General features: G+C 33.5%; 1 protein-coding gene across 2 annotated transcripts in view; it reads right to left on the reverse strand.

Annotated features, from left to right (window-relative positions):
* GRID2 (glutamate ionotropic receptor delta type subunit 2) overlaps positions 1 to 26,382 on the reverse strand; it is a 1,512,615-nt gene that overhangs the window by 1,189,272 nt on the left and 296,961 nt on the right. For both annotated transcript variants that reach the window (XM_032239845.1, XM_032239843.1), the window contains exon 2: positions 22,415 to 22,570. In XM_032239845.1, coding sequence (XP_032095736.1) covers positions 22,415 to 22,570 — 156 coding nt within the window. The remainder of the gene's footprint in view (positions 1 to 22,414; positions 22,571 to 26,382) is intronic.

A 26,382-nucleotide genomic window follows, 5' to 3' on the forward strand; every position in this document is an offset into this window, starting at 1 on the left:
ACAAAATTCGCTGCAAGAAGCTCTTCCGATCGTGGGGGGGGGGTGGGGCGGGGGGAGGAGGGGGGGGGAGGGAGGGAGGGAGAGGGAGAGAGACTGACTTTTAAATAAATATCCATAGCAGCACTTTTCCTATCAGTCAGAAACTGGAAATAATCTAAGTTTCTTCAATTATGGAATGGAAAAACAAAATGACATATCCCTATAATGGAACACTATTCATCATTAAAAGAAAAAAATCTTGACACATGCTACAACATGGATAAACTTCCAAACTCATTCTACGATGCCAGACACAAAGATTTTGTGTTACCTAATTCCATTGAATGAAATACCCAGAAGAGGCTAATCTATAGAAACAATGCATTGTTGACTGAAGGTAGTATGGAACTGTCCATTGTTTAGGCTTGAGAGAGCTTGTTGGGTGATGGAAAAGTTCTAGAACTGGATTTTGGTAATGGCCACATAACTCTGTAAATTTACTATTAATAGTTGAATTGCACATTGTAATAAGATAAACTTCATGTTATATAAATAATGTCTCAGTACAGTAGTGAAGAAGGAAGAGGAAGCAGAACAAGAAGAGGAGGGGGAAGCAAAAGGAAACAAAGAAAGCAAAAAAACAAGTGGAGCATCTGGGCTCTCGGAATTGGACATCACTAGGGTGGGCAAAATGATACTTGTTTCATGTAGTGAAATGTTTAGAGCGACAGGTATGATTGTTATACTTATGATTAATACTGGAACAATAACGTGCACATAAAGTGGGTCTTACAACAAGATAGAGGTGCCTTTCTCTCACTCATAGCAGTCTAACTAGAGGAACTCTTCTTTACAGGAGAATCATGTTCCTCCTGTCCTGTTGCTTAGCCATCCCCTAATGCATTGGCCCCATCTGCATGGTAAAACCTGGGTCCCAGCAATGTAAATATTCCAGGTTATTGAAAGGGGGTGAGAGTCAGTCTAAGGCAAAGAGCTTGTGTTTAAGTTGGAATAACTTGGAAGTTGTCTACACCTCCATTCACATTCTATTGGCCTTCTGTATAGGATCAAGGAAAGGTATAAAATGCAATCTTATTTGGGGGGAAACCATAAAGCCATCTAAAACTCTGCTACTGTAGAAGAGGGGAAGGGACTCTTTTGAATAGTTTAACATTGTGGGTGAAAACAGTTTGTTAAAATTACTGTTAAAGATAACAGTGATAATCCACATACATTTTGATGGTAGATGTTAAGCCTAATTAACAGGTATACTGGCTCTCTTTTCAAGATTAACATCACTTTCTAAATAAAATCAGATATGCAGATAAATTGCATCTATAGTATGTGCAATTTCAATATACAAAATGAATTTTCATAACAATGCAGGGTGTGAAAATATAAGTGACTATAGATAATTGAAGAAGGTATTCTCAAAGATATGATAGTTACATGATAAATGGAAATCAGGTATTAACGTGGCCACGAAAAGAAAGAAAATTTACAGTGACCTAAATTATTACCATTAACTGCTGTACATTCTGCTTTCCACTGGAGATCCAGATCACTTTGCCCTTTTGTCATTCAGGTCTCTGCTCAAAAGTCATCTTCTCAAAAAGCTATTTTCCTGACCACTTTATTTTAAATGTCACCCAGTCATCATAATCTTTATTCCTAGTATGCGGCTTCATTTATTTTCATACTAACTATTCAATCTGGAATTGTCTTTATTATTTTTTGTTTCTTCAACTAGAATATGCATTCCCAGAGAGCAAGATATTGCGTTTTTTTTTTTTTCAAAGAATAAAATTAACCAGGGGAGAGATATTGTGTTTTACACTGGTACCATGAATTCCTAGACTAATACATGGCACACAGACACTCAATAAATACTTGTTGAATTAATTGAATGAAAGCTTAACCACATAGTAAGGTTCTCAACAAGACTGAAATAATGTTAAATAACTTTGAGTATACTGTTATATTTGGTACAAAATATTGGGGATACACTAAGAATGTGAGGAAAAAAACATATTTCAAGCTGCGTGTGAGGAAGGGAAGTAAGTGTACTGACATCAGTACTTCTCAAAATCCTGAAACACTTAACTTTACTGCTAATGAAGACTTTATAACTTATTGTACTTTATATCATGACTGTTTACATCTATATCAATGTTACTTATGTATTGTATTTGCTAAGCAAAAAATTTTTGAAGCCAGAAACCACATTGATGTATCTTAGTATTTAGCACTTAGAGTATTTTGCAAATTATAAGCTTTCAATATATAGTTGGGTGAAAGAATAAATCAATGATTAACAATGTGGCCAATTTTTAGAGATTGCAGACCATGTTTTTTTAGAGTAAACAAGCCTCAATGGTCATCTGTAATGATCAGACCAATAAAAATACTTTTATATTAAAACATTATCTCAATTAAAAAATAGTAACCATAAACTATGCATATAAAGGAAACACAGTATATGGTATCATTATTCTTTACCTACTTCTGTCTAACTCAGTTAGGAAACAATCCATGTTTTCATGTAAGAGCACAGCACCATGACACTCTGAGTTATAGTACACCATGACACTGAGTTATAGCACACAACGCCAAATGTGTAGTAAAAATCCTTTGAGAGAATTAGTTAATACATATGCATAGCACTTTTTATATTATAAAACTCGGGCACTTATCTCTTTCTTTAATGTGAAAAGCAATTACTCCACTGAAGATGTAGAATAATTATTTTAAAATATCACTTTCTCTTAAAACATACTGGAGGCATTGTGCCTTTGAAGCGGCATCTTTGAACTCAAATCATTTTCATTACTTGGGCTGCATTTTAAAAGAAAAAATAAGACTTTGGTAATATGAAGGTTGATCTCTTTATTAATGTCTTTATTAGTCTTCAATTTTACCTGCTGAATCATGATACCTTCCATGCTAAATTCACTACTGCACCACTAGTTTGGGAAGGAGTTGAACTTGGAGTAGGGAATAGAACATGGATCCAGAGGGAAAAGTTACTATTTCTGTCCTTGCAACATGTTTATATTTTCAATTTCCTCCAGCCCCTACCTCCCATTTTTCTATCAGTCTCAATGATTTATTTTTGAATACACCTGATTCTTTTGTTCAGATTTTTTTCTCCGTTCAGAGAAGAAAGCCTGGCTTACTACCGTTCCTTTACATTATTTTTTTTCCCCCTTTCTCAACTCACCAGCCTTAGCTGTAAGTCACCTCATTTTCCACTGAACTTTGTATTTTGTTACTCCTTTACAGAACTTACACATACTGCCTTTTTATCCTATTGTTTGTGCACATATTTTTCATCTTCATTCATAGTTTAAAGCTTTTTGAAGAGGCAGAGTGCTTCTAGGTTACCTCTACATTCTTCACTAATTCTACCTCAGTGTCTTGTGCTGAAATGCTGAACAATGTTGAATTAGAGATGGAATCAAGAAACTTATTATACTGATCACAACTTTTAAGACCTTTCCTACTCTTCTGCCTGTGCTACTCCCTAGTGTTTGGACATTTGCTGTTCATTAGCACCTATTTAACGAATGCATCTGGAAATAAAAAGATGTAAAATGCAAACAGTCCTTTTGTAACTTGTTACTTTCTATTATTCCAGGCAATAGATGACAGAAAGTTACCAAGTAACAGAAAATCTTGGCTGTGAAAATTATTCACCAGTAACTTGTGGCCCTTCCCCATCCCCAGTGACTTAATAATGAGTGTAGTGTACACAATATAACACTTCTATAAATAATAAAGGAAATATATGGGAAAATTTTTATCTTAAAGTAGTAATATATTCAAAAGTTTTTGAATAACTGATTCATCAACTTTACCAAAGTAGAGGCTTAAAAGAAGGCATTTTAAATATAAACTGCAGCATTAATGTTCATAAAGTTTATTCCATTTGTCATGTTATTTAAAAGTAAAAATAGTGATTTTTCTTGACGCATGTATGCCTAATGTTCCATTATTGGAACGCTAAGCATGTGGGAGTTATTTATATCATAATGCTAACTGCTCAAGGTCATCACCAACGTCTGATTACAAAAATTCAAAAAATTTCAACCTCAGGCATAAATGGGTAAGTTAAGCTATTCAACTATGCCGTGTATTGGCAATTTGGAGATAAGCCCCGTTTCTGCTCAGACTGAGTGGCTTTTTGAAGGGATGCTGCCACTCAATATCTCCAACATCATGTCAACCTTTGCTGCACCATTAAAATGTACATGAACATAAACATTTCAGCTTGTAACGCACAGAGGCTGGAACTCTTTCTGAGGCACTCTGTTTTGTAATGTGATATATAAATTGACTGTATAATACAATCAAAGATGTAACAATTTCTGTTTAGACACATTTGAGTTAAATAACGATGTCCGTTAAAATTCCAATAGAAAAGAATGGCAACTCAAAGTAGGATAATTTAGGTAGGGCTTCTTTTTCAGTGGGTTAAATTACATAAGTCTGAGTGGAGTGCAGCCAATGAATGAGGAATAGTGCAAAAATCCAGAGCTAGCAGCAGTGAAGTGGTACCAGGTCTAGGCCCAAAGGACAGAGGAGAAGACAATAAATTTCAAGAGTGATATAGACCAGGTTACATCAAGAAATACATCACTTTTGTTTGAGGTACACAGTCAGCTTAAGGCAACCACACACAGAAGACAGAAAATAAATCCCTTACCTTCTTTTTTCTCCCTCTTGCTGAAACATACCTGAGCGTCCCAATCAGCAGACTTAAACAGAAACCAGTGTTCTAGGTACTAGTCTAAAGCTTCCAGGTGTAGTAAGTTAACCTAACCCAGCTGTTCCTCATTTTCTTCATCTGAAAAATGCACTACTCTAAAGGTTCCATGTATAACTTAACCTAACCCAAATGTTCCTCATTTTCTTCCATCTGAAGAATGCTAGAATAGTAACTACTTTATACCTCATAAGTCAGCATAAAGATCAGGTGAAAACAAATGAATATTTTTTTAACAGTTCATTGGATATGGTAACAAATAAGTAAGTGTCTCTTATTATTGGCTTTATCATTGGAGGACCTTTTGTAGAAATGTGCAGAAAATTATAAATATAAAAGCCACAAAATGAGGTTTCTTTCCTAGGATTCAGTAATACATCTCTGTGAATTACTCTATGATAAAAGAACAGGAAAATTGAGTAAAGTTATTTTCAAAAAAATTTTTGGTATTTTTCCTGGAAAGTATACTTATAGGAAAAACCCCAAAGTTTCCATAATTATTTTCAAAATCAGAAATATAGCAGGTTAAATTAAAATCTGAAAAGGCTTCAATAAAGAAGCCCCCATGCCAAAATGTCAGTGAAATCTGCAGGAATATCAGGTTTTCCTTTGAAATACACACCATGTCCAAGGGAAGTATAAGAACCAAAGCTGATTTAGGTAACAAGCTCATAAATAATACAGTTGACAAGCCAAGAATAACTTTGTTGATGGAACTAAATATTTTTAAAGCAATAGAATAAAAATTTGAATCTCCACAACACAATCTAGTCCCTCAACACAGCAAGCTCATACCTCCCAATGACTTTACCATATAAAATAGCTTGGGATGATATTCCCTTTATATTTTCATGTCTGTCTATTATGCAACTTGAAATCTTAGTGTTTTTTTTTTTTATTTTGCTTCTTCCATCTTCATCATCTTACAAAAAAAAAAAAGAGCCCTTGATATTAAATCATACACATTCTACCTGTTATTTTAGTATCATTAATTTCTTTTATATCACTTGTTTTCACTACAAATAAAATTATCAACATTTCTAAATCATTTTATACATCACCCTTAGCAGACTACAAATTCCATCTGTATAAAATCCTACTCTAGTGTACAGTCAGTGCATAAAGTGTCTTACAAAAAAGTGAACAATTCTTATTTTTTAAAAATAAATTGATCTGGGAAATTTCTAGTTTTTGTCATTTGGCCTGTCCTTCCTTATTTAAGCATTAAGCAGTTTCTAAAAAAAAGTAAATGTACACAGTATATTATTCTATTCTCATACTGCTATAAAGAACTGCCTGAGAATGGGTAATTTATAAAGGAAAGAGATTTAATGAACTCACAGTTCAGCATGGCTGGGAAGGCTTCAGGAAACTAGCAGAAGCTGGAGGTAAAGCAAAGCACTTTCTTCTCAAGGTAGCAGGAAGGAGAAATGCTGAGCAAAGGAAAGAGACCCTCTTATAAAACCGTAAGATCTTGTGAGAACTCACTCACTATCAGGAGCAGCACGGGGGAAACTGCCGGCATGATTCAATTACCTACACTTGGTCTTTTCCTTCACAGGTGGGGAATATGGGGATAATGAAGATTACAATTCAAGATGAGATTTGGATAGAGACATAAAGCCTAACCATATCAACTTGTGACTCATTCTCTGCTCATAAGGATCCCTAGCATGAATTGTGGGTAAGCTGAAGGATGGTGGTTTGACATAAAGTCAGCCCATATCCATTTTTTCAGACATAATAAATAGCATTTTAAAACATTTTTATTTTATTTTATTTTATTTTATTTTATTTTATTTTATTTTTAGTTCTCAGACACATGTGCCGGAAATGCAGGTTTGTTACCTAGGTAAAAGTTTGCCATAGTGATTCGCTGCACCTGTCAACTCATCACTGAGGTATTAAGCCCCACATGCGTTAGTTGTTTATCCTGATGCTTTTCCTCCCCATAACCCTCAAAAGATCCCAGTGTATGTTGTTCCCCTCCCTGTGTTCATGTGTTCTCATTGTTCAGCTTCCACTTATAAGTGAGAACTCGTGGTGTTTGGTTTTCTGTTCCTGTGTTACTTTGCTGAGGATAATGGTTTCCAGCTCCATCCATGTCCCTGCAAATGACATAATCTCATTCATTTTTTGGCTGAATAGTATTCCATCATGTATACATACAGCATTTTCTTTACCCAGTCTATCACTGATGGGGATTTGCATTGATTCTATGTCTTTGCTATTGTGAATGCTGCTGGAATGAACATATGCGTGTAAGTATTTTTACAATACAATGATTTATATTCCTTTGCATATATACTCAGTAATGGAATTGCTGGGTTTAATGGGGTTGCTGGGTTTAATGACAATTCTGAGTTTAGGTCTTTGAGGAATTGCCACACTGTCTTCCACCATGGTTGAATTGATGCATATTCTCACCAAAGTGTAAACGTGTTCCTCTTTCTCCGCAGTCACACCAGCATCCATTGTTTCTTAACATTAATAATTGCCATTCTGGCTGGCATAAGATTGTATCTCATTGTTGTTTTGATTTGTATTTCTCCGATGATCAGTGATGTTGAGCTTTCTTTCATGTTTTTTGGCCACATAAATGTCTTTTTCTGAGAAGTGTCTGTTCATGTCATTTCTCCACTTTTTAATGGAGTTGTTTTTCTCTTTTACATTTGTTTAAGTTCCTTACAGATTCTGAATATTAGACATTTGTCAAATGCATAGATTATGAAAAGTTTCTCCCATTCCATAGGTTGTCTATTCTAATGATAGTTTCTTTTGCTGTACAGAGAAGCTCGTCAGTTAAATTAGATTCTATTTGTTAGTTTTTGCTTTTGTTGCAATTGCTTTGGACATTTTTTTTTCATGAAATCTTTGCCACTGCCTATGTCCTGAATGGTATTGCCTAGATTTTCTTCATTTTGGGTTTTACATTTAAGTCTTTAACCCATGTTGAGTAATTTTTGTATAAAGTGTAAGAAAGGGGTCCAGTTTCAATATTCTTCATATGGCTAGCCAGTTTTCCCAGCACCATTCATTAGAGAATCCTTTCCCCATTGTTTGTTTTTGCCAGGTGTGTTGAAGATCAGATGGTTGCACATGTGCAGTCTTATTTCTAAGATCTCAATTCTGTTCCATTGGTGTATGTGTGTGTGCTTGTATCAGTACAATGCTGTTTTGGTTACTGTAGCCTGTAGTATTCTTCTTTTTGCTTAGGATCGCATTGGCTGTTTGGGCTTTTTAGTTCCATAAGAATTTTAAAGTAGTTTTTCGAATTCTGTGAAGAATGTCATTGGTAGTTTAGTGGGGATAGCACTGAATCTATACATTGCTTTGAGCAGTGTGACCATTTTCATAATATTGATTATTCCTATCCATGACATGAAATGTTTTCCCATTTGTTTGTATCCTCTGATTTCCTTGAGCAGTGGTTTGTAGTTCTCTTTGAAGAGGTCCTTCACTTACCTTGTTAACTGTATTCCTAGATATTTTATTCTTTTTGTAGCAATTGTGAATTGGAGTTCATTAATTATTTGACTGCTTGTCTATCATTGGTGTATAGGAATGTTTGTGACTTTTGCACATTCATTATGTATCCTGAGACATTGTTGAAGTTGATAATCAGCTTAAGAAGCTTTTGGACTAAGACGATGGGGTTTTCTAGATAGAAGATCATGTCATCCGCAAATAGAGATAGTTTGACTTCCTCTCTTCCTATTTAAATACACTTTATTTCTTCCTCTTGCCTGATTGTCCTGGCCAGAACTTCCAATAATACGTTGAATATGAGTCGTGAGAGAGGGCATCCTTGTTTTGTGTGAGTATTGAAGTTGAATGTTCCCACATTTTGCCAAATCAATATGATATCAGCTGTGGGTTTTTCATAAATGGCTCTTAATATTTTGAGCTATATTCCATCACTATCTAGTTTATTGAGAGTTTTCAACATGAAGGGATGTTGAATTTTACCAAATGCCTTTTCAGCATCTATTGAGATAATCATGTAGTTTTTGTCTTTAATTCTGTTTATATAATGAATTACGTTTATTGATTTGTATATGTTGAACCACTCTTGCATTCTAGGGATGACACCGACTTGCTCATTGTAGGTAAGCTTTCTGATGTCTTGCTCAATCCAGTTTGCCAGTATTTTATTGAAGAATTTTACATCAATGTTCATCAGGGATATTGGCCTGAAGTTTTATTTTGTTTTGTCATGTTTTTTATCTCTGCCAGGTTTTGGTATCATGATGATGCTGGCTTCGGAAAATTAGTTAGGGTAAAGTCCCTCCTTTTCAATTGTTTGGAATAGTTTCAGAAGATATGGTATCAGCTCCTTTTTGTACCTCTGATAGAATTCAGCTGTAAATCTATCTGGCCCAGGGCTTTTTTTTTTTTTTTAAATTTGGGAGGCTATTTATGACTGCCTCAATTTCTTATTCTAGTCAGGAATTCAAGTTCTTCCTGGTTCAGTCTTGGGAGGGTCTATGTATCCAGGAATTTATCCATTTCTTCCAGATTCTAGTTTTTTTGCATATAGGTATTTATAGTATTCTCTGATGGGTGTTTGCATTTCTGTGGGATCAGTGGTAATATCTTTTTTATCATTTTTATTTGTGTCTTTTTGATTCTTTTCTTTTCTTTATTATTCCAGCTAGTGGTCTAAATTTTTAATTCATTTTTTCAAAAACACAAATCCTGGATTTATTTTTGAAGGGTTTTTCATTTCTCTTATCTCCTTCAGTTCCTGTCTGATTTGGCTATTGTTTGTTTTATGTTAGCTGTGAGGTTTGTTTGCTCTTGGTTTTCTAGTTCTCTTAGTTGTGGTGTTAAGATGTCAATTTGAGATCTTTCTAGCTTTTTGATGTGGGCCTTTAGTGCCATAAACTTCCCTGTTGACACTGCTTTAGCTGTGTCCCAGAGAATCTGGTATGTTGTCTCTTTGTTCTCATTAGTTTCAAAGAACTTCTTGATTTCTGTCTTGATTTCATTGTTTATCCAAAAGTCATTCAGGAGTGGGTTGTTCAATTTCCATTTAGTTGTATGGTTCTGAGTGAATTTTTTAATTTTAAGTTCGAATATGATTGCACTGTGGTCTGAGAGACTGTTTATGATTTCAACTATTTTGCATTTGCTAAAGAATATGTTACTTCTAATTACGTGATGGATTTTCAGGTAAATGTCATGCTGTGCTAAGAAGAATGTATATTCTGTTATTTATGAGTGGAGAGTTCTATTGATATCTATCAGGTCCACTTGATCTGTGGCAGATTGTGTCCAGACTGCCTCTTTAGGCTGGACCCTGACCCATCCCTCCTCACTAGATGGGGCCTCCCTGCAGGAATTTCAGCAACGTCAGCCAGGGGTGAAGGGACAGAGCTCTGATTTCCCTGGGATTTTGCCCCTTGGGGGAGGAATGGCTGTGTTCTCCACAGATCAATAGCTTTAGTTTTTCCCCATGCTGGCTCTGAAGAATCCAGATAGTCCAATTGTGTGGGAGTACCCCCAGCACAGTGCACTTCCTCCACCAAGGGCAGCCTGAGTGCGTGATTAAGTGGTCTTGGATCTCATGCCTTCTGACTGGGTGAGGCTCTTCAAGAGAGTCACCAGATACCTTATACAGGAACATTCCTGCAATCATCAGATTAGTTCCCCTCTGGGATGGAGATCCCAGAGGAAGGAGCGGGCAGACTTCTTTGCTGTTCTGCAGCCTCCATTGATGACACCTCCAGGTATGGGAGGGACCTAGGTGAATAAGGTCTGACGTGGAATCCCAGAAAACCACAGCAACCTGACAGAAGAGGGGCCTGACTGTTAAAAGAAAACTAAAGAACAGAAAGCAGCAACAACAACAGCATCAACAAAAAAGTCCCCGCAGACACCCCATGCAAAGGTCAGCAGCCCCAATCATCAAAGCTGGATAAACTCACAAAAATGAGAATCAATGAAAAAATCCCGAAAACTCAAAAAGCTATTGTGGCTCTTCCCCAGAGGATTGCAACACCTCTCCAGCAATGGCAGAGAACTGGGCAGAGACTGAGATGAATTAATTGATAGCAATAGGCTTCAGATGGATAATAACGAATTTTGCTGAACTAAAGGAGCATGTTCTAACACAAAGCAAAGAAGCTAAGAACCATTATAAAACATTACAGGAACTATTAACTAGAATAACCAGTTTAGAGAGGAACATATATGACCTGATGGAGCTGAAAAACACAACACGAGAACTTCACAATGCAACCAGAAATATCAATAGCTAAACAGATTAAGCAAGCAGAGAAAATAATTTCAGAGTTTGAAGACTATCTTTGTGAAATAATACAGGTAGTCAAGATAAGCTAAAAAAGAATGAAAAGGAATGAATACAACCTCCAAGAACCATGGGATTATGTGAAAAGACTGAACCTATGACTGGCTGGGGTACCTGAAAGAGACGGGGAGAATGGAACCAAGTTGGAAAGCATAGTTCAGGATATCATCTAGGACAACTCACCAAACCTAATAAGACAGGCTAACATTCAAATTCAGGAAATCCAGAGAACCCCAGTAAGATAATTCATGAGAAGATCAACCCCAAGACAATAATCACCAGATTCTCCAAGGTCAAAATGAAAGAAACAATGTTAAGGGTAGCCAAAGAGAAAGGCCAGGAAACCTACAAAGGGAAGGACTTCAGACTAACAGTGAACCTCTCAGCAGAAACTCTACAAGCCAGAAGAGATTGGGAGACAAAATTCAACATTCTTTAAAAAATAATTTCCAACCTAGAATTTCATATCCAGCCATACCTAAACTTCCTAACTGAAGGTGAAATAAAATGCTGTTCAGATAGGCAAATGCTGAGAGAATTCATCACCACCAGGCCTGCCTTGCAAGAGCTCCTAAAGGAAGCACTAAATATGGAAAGAAAAAACAATTATCAGCCACCACAAAAACACACTGAAGTACAAAAAGCAATGACACTATGAAGCAGGTACATCAACAACTCTGCATAACAACCGGCTAGCATCATGATGACAGGATCAAATCCAAACATAAGAATATTAGCCTTAAACGTAAATGGGTTAAATGCCCACAATGAAAACACACAGAATGGCAAGCTGGATACAGTCAAGACCCATTGGTGTGCTGTATTTAATGGACTCGTCTCATGTGCAATGACACACATGGGCTCAAAATAAAGGGGTGAAAGAAAATTTATGAAGAAAATGGAAAGCAGAAAAAAGCAGAAATTGCAATCCTAGTTTTTGACAAAACAAACTTTACAATAACACAGAAAAATAGGGTTTTTACATTAGATTTTGAAAAACATCAATGTAAAATATGAATGTATTAACATTGGAAGGAAGTCTAAAACAAGTGCTTGGTAAATGCATTTTATTCTAGACGCCTATACACACACAAACATATATGAACATGTATACTACAAATACAGACACATATGTACACAGTATATATATATATATATATATATATATATACAGTTTATATGCAAATAAACGATATATATATATATACACAAACGTAGTTTAATGTAGACATATATGTGTGTATTTATAAATACGTATATGATTTACAAGTTAATATAGAGATAAAACTCCTTTAAACTGTGCAACAGAATTCTAAACACTAAAGCTTATTGAACAAGTGAATATAACAGGATAAAAGCAGAAGTTGTGAGGAGGTAGAATGAGGCTAATATGACAACTTCTTATCCTTTGACCTGTAAAAATATGACCTTTTCTCTTTTACTTATTTATTTTTAATACTTTTATTTATTTTTAATCCTCTAGTTACCTTCTCAAACCTAAGTCCTCTACACCAAGCTCAGTTTTAATAATGAGTATATGAGACCACTTCAGAACTTTCTGTTTGTATAAGTGTAGATTCAAAAATACAAAAATATTTCTCAGGATTCAAGGTAATACTATTCAAAAATATTTTCTATAGTAAGATTGTTTCTTACTTTGATTTGTGAACTGCTTCCTCACCTACTCACCTACACCCTCCTCTAAAACACATTCTGAGAAACTATATTTTTCACTTTGGAATATATATATATATATATATATATATATATATATATATATTTTTTTTTTTTTTTTTGAGACAGAGTCTCACTCTGTCACCCAGACTGAAGTGCAGTGGTGCATTCTTGGCTCACTGCAACCTCTGCTTCCGAGTTCAAGCAATTCTCCTGTTTCAGCCTCCCGAGTAGCTGGGACTATAGGCATACACCACTACGCCCAGCTAATTTTTGTATTTTTAGTAAAGACAGGATTTCACCATGTCGGCCAGGATGGTCTCGATCTCTTGACCTCAAAGTGCTGGGATTACAATCGTGAGCCACCACACCTGGCCTGGAATATATTTTTTTACATATAAGAGACATTTTAATGCATATTTATGTTTGAAATACAGCTTAAGAAATGGACTTAGCTAATCTAATCGTCATATCACTGTAGTCTATGAAATACCAAAAAGTAAATCTGTTTTTAAATGAGGCATAAATTCTTAAGAAAATGACATTATATCCTGTGTTTTTGAAGAATAGTACAAGAAATTCAAAGAAGCAAATTACCAAGTTTTTAAAGTTAATATTTGCTCATGTATAACTGCAATGAAAAGTGCAAAGCATAGAAAGATAACCTTTTAAACAATCATGTTAGATATAAAAATACCAGAGATGATGCATCTCTCAAAGCATAAAGCTTTCCTTGAATTAATTTCTATATTCGACCTTCACATATATCACTCTGCTACATTATGCTGCTCTACAACTGAATTCCTTTTAGTTATGACTCAGTGCCTTATTTACTTCACTGATTGTATTAAGCCTACACAAATCATCAGAAGACTTTAATTTGGCCTCCACAGGCTTTCTCTACTTCCCAGAAATGGTAACAAGGTATTTTAAATCCTCCCAACCCTAAGTACACATGTTGCAACATCACTACCTTTTGCCAAATAAATTATACTACACATATAATTCTCATCTTCCTGTGCTGACTAGCAGAACCATCCCCAAAAAGAGAGGGGGAAAAAAAAGCAAAAGCATTTCATTTTCCTATTTTTAAACCCACAGCTTTCAGAATCTTGATAAGGAAAGTCCCATTTGGGCAAAAATATGTGGCTGACTAGGCAGGTAATAAGGTTAGACTCAGAGGTATCCATGGGAACCACTAGTACAAGTACTACAATATATTTGGGAAGGAAATATTGGAAAGGGATAGAAACTTAGTGAGGGACACATGCAATGGTGCTAAATCATCACATACAGCACTATCATTAAAATGTAATTAGATTAGTGGAGGAACCCATCTACCATAATTACAATCCCATATAATCATTATGCAATAATCACATAATCATATTATTGCCATGGAGTATGTATTTATCCTCATTTTATATGTAAGAAACTGAGGCTCAGAAATAGTAGGTATGTCCAAGAGCCCATTGATAATAAGAGATGAAGCAGAATGCATACATAAAGGCAGGTATCTAAACCTATGAATTTCATATCTGTGTTTTTTCCTGCAAGGTAAATGACAGCAATCTTAAGATTTACATACCAAACTAAATGTAGACATTTTAATAACTGCAGTACAATATGGAGAGTCAAAGACTAAAAATAGGCTATATGAAGTCTTTAAAAAGAGCAGTATAATGGAAGGGCAAAAGGAAGAGATGTACACATATATTAGGACCTAGCACAAGGTAACAGAATGAAGATCAAATTAACCATGTAAGGCTACAGGGCAGCCATTGGAGAGCATGACACTGTGCAGAGTAGTTGGCACAAGGCTGAATGCTTACAGGTACTCAAAAGGTACTGGCTGATTCATACTCTTTTTTTTTTCCCAGAATATGCAATTTCCTATTGCATGTTGGCTTATCCTGTGTTCTTTCTAAAAGAGAGCTTCTCTATAATCATTCTTTTGAAAATTACAAGTTAACAGTATATTGCACGACTCCCAAAAGACTATTCATAGTGCAATTCCCATAAACCTCATTACATTTGTCAAGGACAACAAAAAATAGGTGTTAAATGTGAAAGTAAATGTCAGTTTCTTCTTTGTTCTCAAATTAAACAAGTAACCTGGATCACATAAAAGTTGGATATTGATAATAGTGATAATAGATTGAAAATTCCAAATATGCTGAGGTCATCATTGGTTTTTAAACATGAACTTAAGCTTTTTATGACTACATAATGATCTCTTATTACAACTTCAGAGTGTAGCTAAATGTGGTTTTTAATCAAATAAACCCCATATTCAGAGTTACTTTAACACATATAGTGATTCATTCACCGAGTCAGTATCATAAACTACGGATTAAAAGCGAATTGTATTGCCATATTCATGCACCATACATACAGACATAGAAGAATAATACAAGAAAGTGATGTGCTATTATTAGGAGAAAAGAATTGGTAGAAGAAATAGCACAGACAACACAAGAGCTAATCTTTACTTCCTTTAAACACAGCTTTCATAAAATGCTGCTAAAGACACTTCCAAATAAAAAAAGATCCAGAGCAGCACAAAGTGCTAAAATATATATTTTATGAGGTAACTTACACAACAGCTTACAATTGTAGATAGTGGGGTAAAAGTCCTCGAAGCACAAAGGCTATAAAATTGTGATGTAGAGGTCTATAAATATCTGAATTTCAATCTATTCACTGTAGTAGAGATCTGTTACTTCAATAGTATCATACTGAATGAGGTAAGGGAAAGACGTACAAATACAGCAGTAAAAAAACAAATAACAGGAAAAAAGATTAGACTATGCAATTTGTATCTTCATTAATATTTTGTTTAAAGTTAAAGTAATAAACTTCTTTAAGAAAGGAAATATCTCTTTCCTAGAAAGGGTATTTTAAAAAGCTAGGCCATCTTGTTCCTTTCTATTATTACTACAATTAAACCCCATGTTAAAGGTAGAAGGAAACAGCATGCTTTTTCATTTTTTAAAATCCACAGCCTTCCTCAAATATATATTTATTACTGTAGTTATATGCTGTGTTCTTTATTTTGTTTTATTATTATTTTTTTGTTATCTCCCATTGCAGTTGGCCCAATCTTGGAAGTACTGGGCATTTAATAAGTACTTGAATAAATTAATTTGACTGAATAATCTCAAAATTAGGTTCTAAGTATATATATATATATGTTTAGAATATATATATATTTAGAATATATATGTTTAGAATATATATATATTTAGAAAAAAAATATATATATACATATTTAATTGCTCTTAATGGGAAATTCTCCAGTGGAAAGGTTTCTGTGAGCTTGCTTTTTTTTTTTTTTAATGCATGTTGGTGTTGTATCTAACAAGCATAGAATTTATTTGTATTTCAATGCTACATTGATGATGGACACTAAAGGTCACACATTAGGTAGATTCCAATTACTGATCTTGTGGCCCAGTCTTTAGAATTTGACAAGCAAGACGAAAAAGTAATACAGGATTTCGCAGGAGATTTCTGGGGAAATGACCGAGCTAGTATCTTACAGTCATGGAGGAAAACAGGTGGTTTAGTCACTGAATAGACATCTAGTATCCCTCCTGATGTGCAGATGTTTGGAGATGCCCGTTCAACAGCATGATTTGCTCCTTTAACTAACTCACGCATGTAGATGGTCCAGAGTTAGGCAGAGCATGGAGGAGAGACATTGGGACCCAAAGTACAACCATGACTTTGATATGGGAAGGAAAGTAGGAATGAAAACAATGAATAATGAACAAATGAGTGAACGAATGAATATAATTATCCCTACATGATCTTCTAGTTTTGTTTCTCAGCCCCTGCAGACAACAATTCTCAAGTTTAGTTTATTTTCAGGCAATTCAGAAAATAAACTGGAATTGAATTTATCAAAAATTGGTCTAGGAAACACAAGCTGTTGAGCTACACACACTGTATACTATGCTTGGAAAGTTTCAGAATCCAGTGTAAGAATTTTGAAATTAGTAGATTTATCACAGTAAAAATGTCCTATTAAAGCAGGGGACATATAAATGAAGATAAGCCCTGGAATAAAGTGTCAGCGCAACCACATAAATCATTCTATTTACATCTTTTTTTGAACTAGACTATGTAGAGTTAATGACACCAGAAATATTCATCATGGATGGTAATGTGTTGGAGATGTCCTTTTTCCTAATTATATTTCCTTATACTTTTTCTGGCTGTGCTAATCTCCTACCATCCCAATTTTACACATGAAATGAATATGTATGTATTTTAGATATAACTATAAAGAAATGACATTGGTAACATAGACCAAAAATGAATGCAATTGCATTCTTTTACAAGCATAATCATATACTGGCAATTATTTTCTTTTGGTAGATATATGAGGCAGATCCAATTGAGATTGTTATTTTTTTGAAAGCAAAATATTTACCCTTTACAAGACCAATGTATAATCGACACTGGTGTTGAGATATGCAAAGAAGTAATCTTAAGGTGGACCAGACTGAAACTTGGAAGATGCTCTCTCTTAAGTACAATTGTTTTTTGTATTTAAAATAATGTTTATTTTGTGTTCATATTTCCAGCATCACAACAGCTTAACTTTAATGAATACCATTACTGCACATTACAATAAGAGTTTGCTTCTCTGAATTGTACTTTGATATATTGATTCAAATTTTTATATTTCAAAAAGCACTGGACATTTTTTCAAAAACCTGGTATTAATTATAATGATACTGTTTATGTTTTAGAATACATAAAGAAAAAATAATTATTACAGTTAACACATTGTCATTCAGATAGAATCATTTGTGACTTTATAGCATAATTCTGCTTTTATATTCACTATGCAGCTTATTTTTAGGTATTTTTCTAATAAGTGCAATTAATTCAGAATGGTTTACCTGAATCTTGCCATTAAATATCAAAGAATGATGTTTCGCTTCCTTCTTGACACATCAAATACATGTAAGAAATATATATGGATTCATACTTCTTTATTCACCTTTTGACTTGAGAATTTCTACAAATATACTACCCTTACTTTTCCTGACTTTGTTTTCTTATGTATTTCCACCTTTCATGGCCCATCTTCTATTCATCTCATCTAAGAGCTAATAATATAAACAATGAGTACTGCTTTCAGAAATGACAGCAGTGTTTTTCACAACAAACATTTGTACATCTATGCTATATATTGTACATAGATGCCACAGAAGAAATCGATAAGAGAAAAATAACGAGAGTAACCTATGAATAAAAAGAGTATGAACAGATACTATGAACAGCTACTTTCATTCAAGTTAAGGGAATCAGCAAAAAACCCTTTGGATTCTAGTGGTAGTAATGAGTTCTGTGGGTTGTGGTGAATAGTTGAATGAAGTACCAGAACAAACAATGGGTGCCCCACATCTGTTTAATCTATTTTTAAGTCAGACAAAGAAAAACTCGGAGGCAATTTCAGCAACATCAAATCTTCTCTAAAGGGACACTAAATAATGATCATTTCTATAAGATTATAATTCTAGAACTGTGTCCTTAAAGGTTATAAAACCACAGAGATGAAAGTGACCTTAAAATACATTATGTTCAGATTTCGTCATTTTTTTACAGATGAGGAAAACCAAGGTCAAAAGAAAAAGGTTGATTTATATAATGTACTGTTCTTCATCACTTAGATTGAAATTTTCCTACTATTCTATGCCTTTAACATAAATAATAAATAGCAAATAAATATCAGAACATAAATCTGTTGCTTTTTTCAATCCTTACAGTACTTACTGAAGTCCTATAATACATTGTGCTATCTCATGTGTGTGTATATATGCATGGGTGGGTATAGTTATTAGATACAGCGAGAAAAATACTGAACTAGTGATGTGAAGGAATTCGTGGTTCAGTTCTTTTTCTGCTACACACATGCCTGGTAACCATATGCGAACTTGGGAGAATTACTTAACCTCTCTGGGTCACAATTATTTCATCTAAGTTGTGAAAATATTCACTGAGATTTGTATAATTTTCCACTCCTATAATTCTCGAGGTTTTTAAAAACAACCCATATAACTTTCTTTTTTCTTTTATATCTTTTTAAAGAGAATGCTACATCCTAGATACCAAAATAGCTTATTCAAAATAAAAACATTGTCAATAAAACCTCCTGAGTTAAAGTTTGAACATATATTTGCCCTTGGTTAATATTCCACAGTTCAATACACAAAAGATGAAGAATGGCTTATCAACAAATATATTCATAAGAAAGGGAAAAAGAATAATCTAAAAACCGGTAATTTATTTCCAGATAACTTTTGTGAAAACAGAATTGTTTTTCTATTATTCATTTATTTAAAAGGTCTGAAATTGATGTTATCAAATACGACAAATTAACAGATACAGTCATGGCTCTCCAGAGAATGGAATATTAACCCCATGTTATAACTGAGTTATCTGTCCAGAAACTCATTTTCTAAAAGATTAATTGCTAAACAAAAATGTACTGTAGCCAAAGCTACAAAGGAAGATTTCAAAAATACACTACTCTTTATGACCATGTGTGGATTATATAGTCTGTTTGTCACTGAATTCTCTTATTAAGTGATGACAGTAGCAATATACAATAAAAAGAAATTTTGATTTTCAATATAAAAAATCAGCTCTTAAATGTGGCTGATTAGAGGAAATTCTAACAATAAAATAAATTGAGGCTTTCAGGCTCAATTTTACTTAACTAACCTATGAATGATCCCTATTATTATTTGTTATTACTACTAAGTATCTTTATGTTTCATTATGCTATTTGTTCAAGAATGAGACTTTCAAATTCAAATAAACAGAGGGATCAAAACCATGAGTTTTTCTATAAGTTCATTAGGAGTGCTAATATGTAAGCAATCAGGTATAATTGTATCATTGAATCTTTTGTCCTTCTTTAGAATGTAAAAAAAATGAAAACTGCCAAGGTGATGTTAGACCCTCTCATTATAAGTTCTCACAGTATTACAGTAAACATGTAATAATGAAACATGTGAGAGAAAGTTGACTATCTTTGATGGCACCATTAAGGTTTTCTCCTAAGTTACTTCCTGAAAACATTGAAGAAAACGGTACTTCTGAATTGGTTGTTTATTCTCTTTCAATTGAATATTTTCTCTTATTTTTTCAAACCACTATTGTCCAAAATAATAAAAACAAAACAGCTTCCACAAATAATTATTTTTACTTCTAACACTAAGTGAAACTCTTCTTGATATTAAATAGGAAAACAAATTATCCTGAAAGCTTCCTGGAACTTATTTCAGGTTTATTACCTAAAGCTGACCATCAAAATAACTGGTGGAGAACATCCTGTAGGTATCAGAAACCATCAAGCAAACTGTCCAGCTCTTTCATTTTCCTGACAAATATCTAGTGGACTCTATCTGGGAACCTTATTATTTCTCTCAATTTGCTTTCAGTGCCATCACTATTGCAAGATATTTTTGTTTTCAGATTTTAGCTGGTAGCAGATTAAAGAGAGCAATGTTAAAACAAAAAACAAAAGATGTATTTAAAAAACTGTCAGAACTATTCAAATTGTAGTCTTTAATAAAGGTGTGAGGGACTTTTTTTTCTGACTTCATAATTCATGTTTCTCACCACTGTGTTGTTTTCATTTCATTTTTTTGTTACTACTGTTTTAGTAAGGTCAATTTTTAAAAAGCATGGGTAGTTTAGCATGTCTTTGAAGTTAATTCACAATTATTAATATGTAATTACTCAGAAGATAGATAATTCAGTCCTCATGTTTTTCCTGCTCACATTCTTGTCCTTATAAATAGGAGTTGAGGAAGAAAAATACTGAATATATTTTAAAAATTATTTGGTATCTTCTTCAAATTCTACTTTTTTCCAGATCCTTCTATTATTTCTAACCCTAATGTTGACAGCTTTTACATATTTCCATAGAAAATTTATTAACATTTACAGTATTTAAATCCTTGTCAGAATTATTCTGATTTTAAAATGTAAATAAGTGGATGTTTATTTCAATCTGAATTTTTCCATTAATGTTTACTTATTAAAAATGAAAATTTTATCTTATTATTATAAACATCCTATTTTTGGTAAAGCCAGCTCTTACTTAAAACAGTTCTGTATTATTTAAAAAAAATGATATTTTACTCCATTCCATTAGCAAGGAGAAAACTTTTAGACCACCAATCACATATCTATTTTCTAACTAACAGAAATAAACACAAATAAGTTTCAAAAGTAGCCAGTGCTATTGATTGAAAATATGTTTCAATAAAGATTACCTGCACATCAAACAGATAAAATAGTAAATGAAAAGTACACTTTCTCAGACACTTTTGTTTATTTTCCTTACTCTTTTAATGTTTGCATTAAAAAAAAAATCCCGCTGAACTTTGCTACAGTTAATATGGTAGCTGCCTTTTCTTCTGCCAAATCCTATTTAAATTTTAATGAAGCAAAAGTTTTATTTGACTAAATTAATTTTGCATTTATTGTCTTCAGTTTAAATACATTATCACAATAAAAATAAGGTAGACTAGTGTCTTAGTTTAGGCTGCTATATCAAAACACCTCAGGCTAAGTAATTTATACATAACAGAAATATATTGCTCACAGTTCTGGAGACTGGAAAGTCCAAGATCAAGGGCCAGTGGATTTGGTGTCCTGTGAGAGCTTTTTTTCTACTTCACAGATGGTGCCTTCTTGCTGAGTTCTCGAATGGCAGAAGGGGCAGGCAAGCTCCCTTGGGCCTGTTTTATAAGGGCACTAATCCTATCCATAAGGACAGAGCCCTCATGACCTAATGATCTTCTGAAGGCCCCACCTCTTAATATCACCAGAATAAGAATTATGTTTCAACATATGCAGGGGGTAGGAAGGGACACAAACATTCAGACCATCCCAATAAACAGCAAATAGTCTCATGTAAAATGAGTGATTTCTGGATCAAGAGGCTAAATATTTTATTATATTAATGCAATAAGACAGAAAATTCCATTTGGGTAAGATCTTTCAATCAAAACCTTCATTAATTGGAATGATGATTCCAATATATTAATAATAATTGGTATTTTTATTACTTTGTACCAATGAAAAATTTTAACTTTAGTTTACAGAGAAAAAGGAGGAAAGCACTTTAATATTTGGTGTCTTGTAGAGCGCAAAAATTTATAGCATAGGTCAGTATGTTAGAGTCCTAGTGCAAAATGTTTGATTTGTATGTAGTGTCCAAGGGTTTTTCTTGCAGCAATACATTTGTCATGTGTACACCTGAAATGTCATCACAAGTTATAACAACACCCAAGGTGGCAGTTATCTCAGAGAATTCCAAAGTAAACATTGTGGTAGAAAATAGTATTTTTAAAAAATGTTTCATTTACACTGAAGTCATAAAAATGTTGCAAAGCTTTTACATGTAAATAATTGTACATTTCATATTATATTTCAATTAATATAGTAACTTTCCACACTCTGCCCTTTCAAAACTGGAATACAAGATTCACATCTATGAAACAGTGATTTCCAAGGAAAATAATGCCCTATTTACAACAAAGATACAAAAATGATGTGCATGTTTAATAGGTTTCATCAAAGATAATTTCATTGCCATTTAAATTGAACGAAAAATAAATTAATTAATAGTGGACTACTGATGACCTTACCTTCTTGAACTGCTTGAAAAGGGTTGTTGCCATCAACAAACGTCACTGAAAATGTGATTTTCTCAGTCTGTAAGATCTCCTCATTCTGGTTAAGGTCACCGACTGCTGTGCGAAACACCTCATCATCCTTTTTGGCAGATTCATCAAAAATTGCTCCTAGAAAGAAGCGAGTTTTGTCATTAAATAATAATGTAAATATTCTGTCATGCCCTCTGGAAATATGACAAGGAGACTTATGTATTTAAAAAACATACTTTCACTTAAAGCATGCACTTTACTTACTAATGAAATGAATTGTACTGGAAGCAGGAATATGGTTACTTCTTCCAAATGGAATGATAAATAGTACTTCAAAGTGTTATTGCAGGGGGATCATGGGGAAGACAGTATAATAGTTATAAAAAGCTTCTGCATGACAAAGTATCTAATATAATGTATGTCTTATATCATGAGATCTTTAAGAAATTCATAGCTGGAAGATTTATTTTCTGAATAAAAGGAAATAGGCTCAAGAAACTTCCTGAGATCCATTCATAGAGCATATAGGACTCAAACCCTTCTTGTGATCTTAATTTATTTTTCATTTCCTGTCTTTCTTCCCTTTGTTTGAACAAGAGTTTCGTTATCTTTTATTGTAGTAAAGTCAATAATATTTATAGAAAATGTAAATACATTAAAATCTCTGTGCAGAGGGAATGGAGAAATATTTCTCAAGGAACTAAAGTAAGTCCTAATGGATTATACATTTTCTTTATTCACATGTAATAATGATGATAATAAACACTCTGCTAACTTTTATTATTTGGCTGTTAACGGCATATTGGGTAAGCACAACAATTCTAAGAGCAAACCGATTTTAAATACTGACTCTGTCCGTTGTTAAGTATGTGATCTTGAGCAACATGCTCAAATTCTAAACCTTACATTTGTTATCTGCAACATCTAATAATAATATCTATTGTCAGGAATTATTTTGTGTAAATGATATTATCCATGTAATCTGTAAATTGCAGTCACTAAATAGTAAATTCTCAACAAATGCCTGTGTTTTCTTTTAATACTATAATTTACAACATGGATGAACTTGGAGGACATTACAGTAAATGAAAAAAACAGACAGAAAAATGCTTCACAATCTCACATGTAGTATCTAAAAATTCAAACTCATAGAAGCAGAGAGTATAACAGTGGTTACTAGGGATGTAAGTGTACAAAAATGAGTAGAAGTAAGTCAAAGATTATAAACTTGCAACTATGTAGAACTAATGAGCCTACAGATCTAATATCTAGCATGAAAACTATGATAAATAGTATTGTATCCTGAAAAGTTGATGAGTAGATTTTAGTTTCTCTAACACACACACACACACACATGCACACACGCATACACACACACAAAGATAACTATGAAAAGTGATGGATTTGTAAACTTGCTTGACTATAGTAATCACTTCACTATGTATATAATGTAAAAACATTAAGTTCTATAGCTCAAATATATATGATAATACAAGTTAATAAATGCTGTAATTCAAACAGTGCTTAACATTTTCTATTAATTTTTCATAGTAGAGTATCTCATTTAACCCTTAAATATATTTATGAAATATATACCGCTAGATACATATGCAATTATAAAATTAGGATTAACTGCAAGAATTTTGCACTTAATCCTAATTTTATAATTGCATATGTATCTAGTAGTATACAAGAGCCAGTGCCCTGGCCTCCTTGACTCCAACGTTCTTGCTCTAACTCATTGTATGATACTGTTTTCTAGGATTGTACCTATGAAGAATAGAATCAGGCATCCTCACTTTATTGCAAATCTGAGGTACTCTTTCCCATCTGGCCATGCAGTTTTATTTGTATTATTGGAGTTCTTCTAGTTCTAAGCAGGCACACATTTTTAAATTGTTTGACTTGTAATTATAAACATTTAGGGCAATGGACTTTTTTTGCCCTAAAAGACTTTTTTGTGTAGTCTTTTTGGATGAATTGAATAAAATCCCTCTTGACAAAAGACATAGTCTCCAAGAAAAATAACATAATAAAGGAATAACTTTATATACCTATACGAATATATATCTATATCCATATACACATAGTGTACATTTCTTGCCTATTACTTCATTTTATTGTGTGATTATGAAAATAAAATTGTGTGCATATAAAAATGCCTTATATCTGTAAGAAAAATATAGGTATTATATACACATATAAAAATACAAAAACAGACTATTCATACACAAACTTATGTATATATGAAATATATATTATTTACACTTATACACAAATGTATGTATAGAAGCAGTCACTTAATATTGGCCAGTTTTGCTGACTTTATACATCCGTGACTGCAGCCTCAGGCCTTCTAGTGAAAGACAGATCAGGATATTAATCATGTATTATTGGCATCAACACATTTTTTTTTAAATGGGTGAAACTGTGACAGGTGCTGACAAGTGTAGCAGGTTACCCTTAAATCTCTATACCTTGAGATGGCTTCACTATAGAAAGATGATGGTTAATTTTTGCTAGGGAAGCTGGAGTGTCTAAGAGGCTGTGTGAAGCTGGCCTTATCTTATCGCTGCTTTGTTTGTTTGTTTGTTTTTGAGACAGTTTCCCTCTGTCACCAAGGCTGAAGTGCAATGGTGCAATCTCAGCTCACTGAAACCTCCACTTCTCAGGTCTCCACTGCCTCAGCCTCCTGAGTAGCTGAGACTACAGGCTTATGCCACCACGCTCAGCTAATTCTTTTGTATTTTTAGTAGAGATCAGGTTTCAACATTTTGACCAGGCTGGTCTCAAACTCCTGATCTCAGATGATACACCCGCCTCGGCCTCCAAAAGTGCTGGGATTACAGAAGTGAGCTACCATGCCCAGCCATCATTGCTGTTTTATATTGCCATAGATTATATCAGTCTCCTCAAACCATTGCTTTCCATTTCCCGTACATTTTGAATACCTGACCATGGTTGGGAACATGAGAGAAAAGAATGAAGAATTTTTAAAGCTGACATATAAATTGAGTACTACCTAATTATGTTATTAGGTATTTAACCAGAATATTAATATTTTATTAACATAATCAAATATATACTACAGACTTTATTTTTTACTTAAGCTGTCTTTTCTGGGCCAGATAATACTTCTGAATCTAAGCTCTTGTAAAAATATTTAGACAATAAATGTTTGACTTATCTTGCTAATTTAAGCGGCATTCATAAGAATTATTTTAATATGTGATAACCCTTATGCAGATTTAGATTAATCATTACATTGAAATTTAATACTATCAGGTTTAGATACACCAATTTCTTTAATAGTTTGTTAGGAAATATGCTATAAAGTTTTTACAATTGAAGCTGAAATAACCAACTCATTTTAAATCAGATAATCTAAATATCTATTCACAAAGAAGTAATGTGTGTTTATACAAAGACAATTCAACTTGTCATGGATTCTAAATGAGTTTTTTAAAAAGATCGTCTAATCAACCTTGTTTTATAGCAGTTGATGTTATTGACTTCTGCTGTATTGGTAATACATTTTTGATGGAAGCATTTTGCTATTCCATGACAGAACACTTAGTATTGCCGTAAACATTAAACTTGGGTTAATAAACAGCAGAAACCTGCAGAAATGATAGAATATTAGTCAATCCTTAGCAGAATTAAGATATAGTGAAAAAAATACATAAAAGAAACAGTTCATCTTTCTGCAAATAGCGAGGAAATACACAGAAGAAACAGTTCATCTCACTGCAAACAGTGTACTCAAAAGTAGAAAATCTTATCCAACATTTCAAATCCCAGTTATTTATTTACTTTTCTTTTCAGTCATAAAAATCTCATCTTAAACTGACTTTGTACTAAAAGAGTGCATGCAGTATTTTGTCTTCAACACAAGCATTCTGAAAACAACGTGATTAGTTCCACAGGAAGGATCTTGGAACAGAAATGCC

Source organism: Sapajus apella, unplaced genomic scaffold (assembly GCF_009761245.1).
Source record: "Sapajus apella isolate SASKATOON/1434 unplaced genomic scaffold, GSC_monkey_1.0 scaffold45, whole genome shotgun sequence".
NCBI lineage: Eukaryota > Metazoa > Chordata > Mammalia > Primates > Cebidae > Sapajus > Sapajus apella.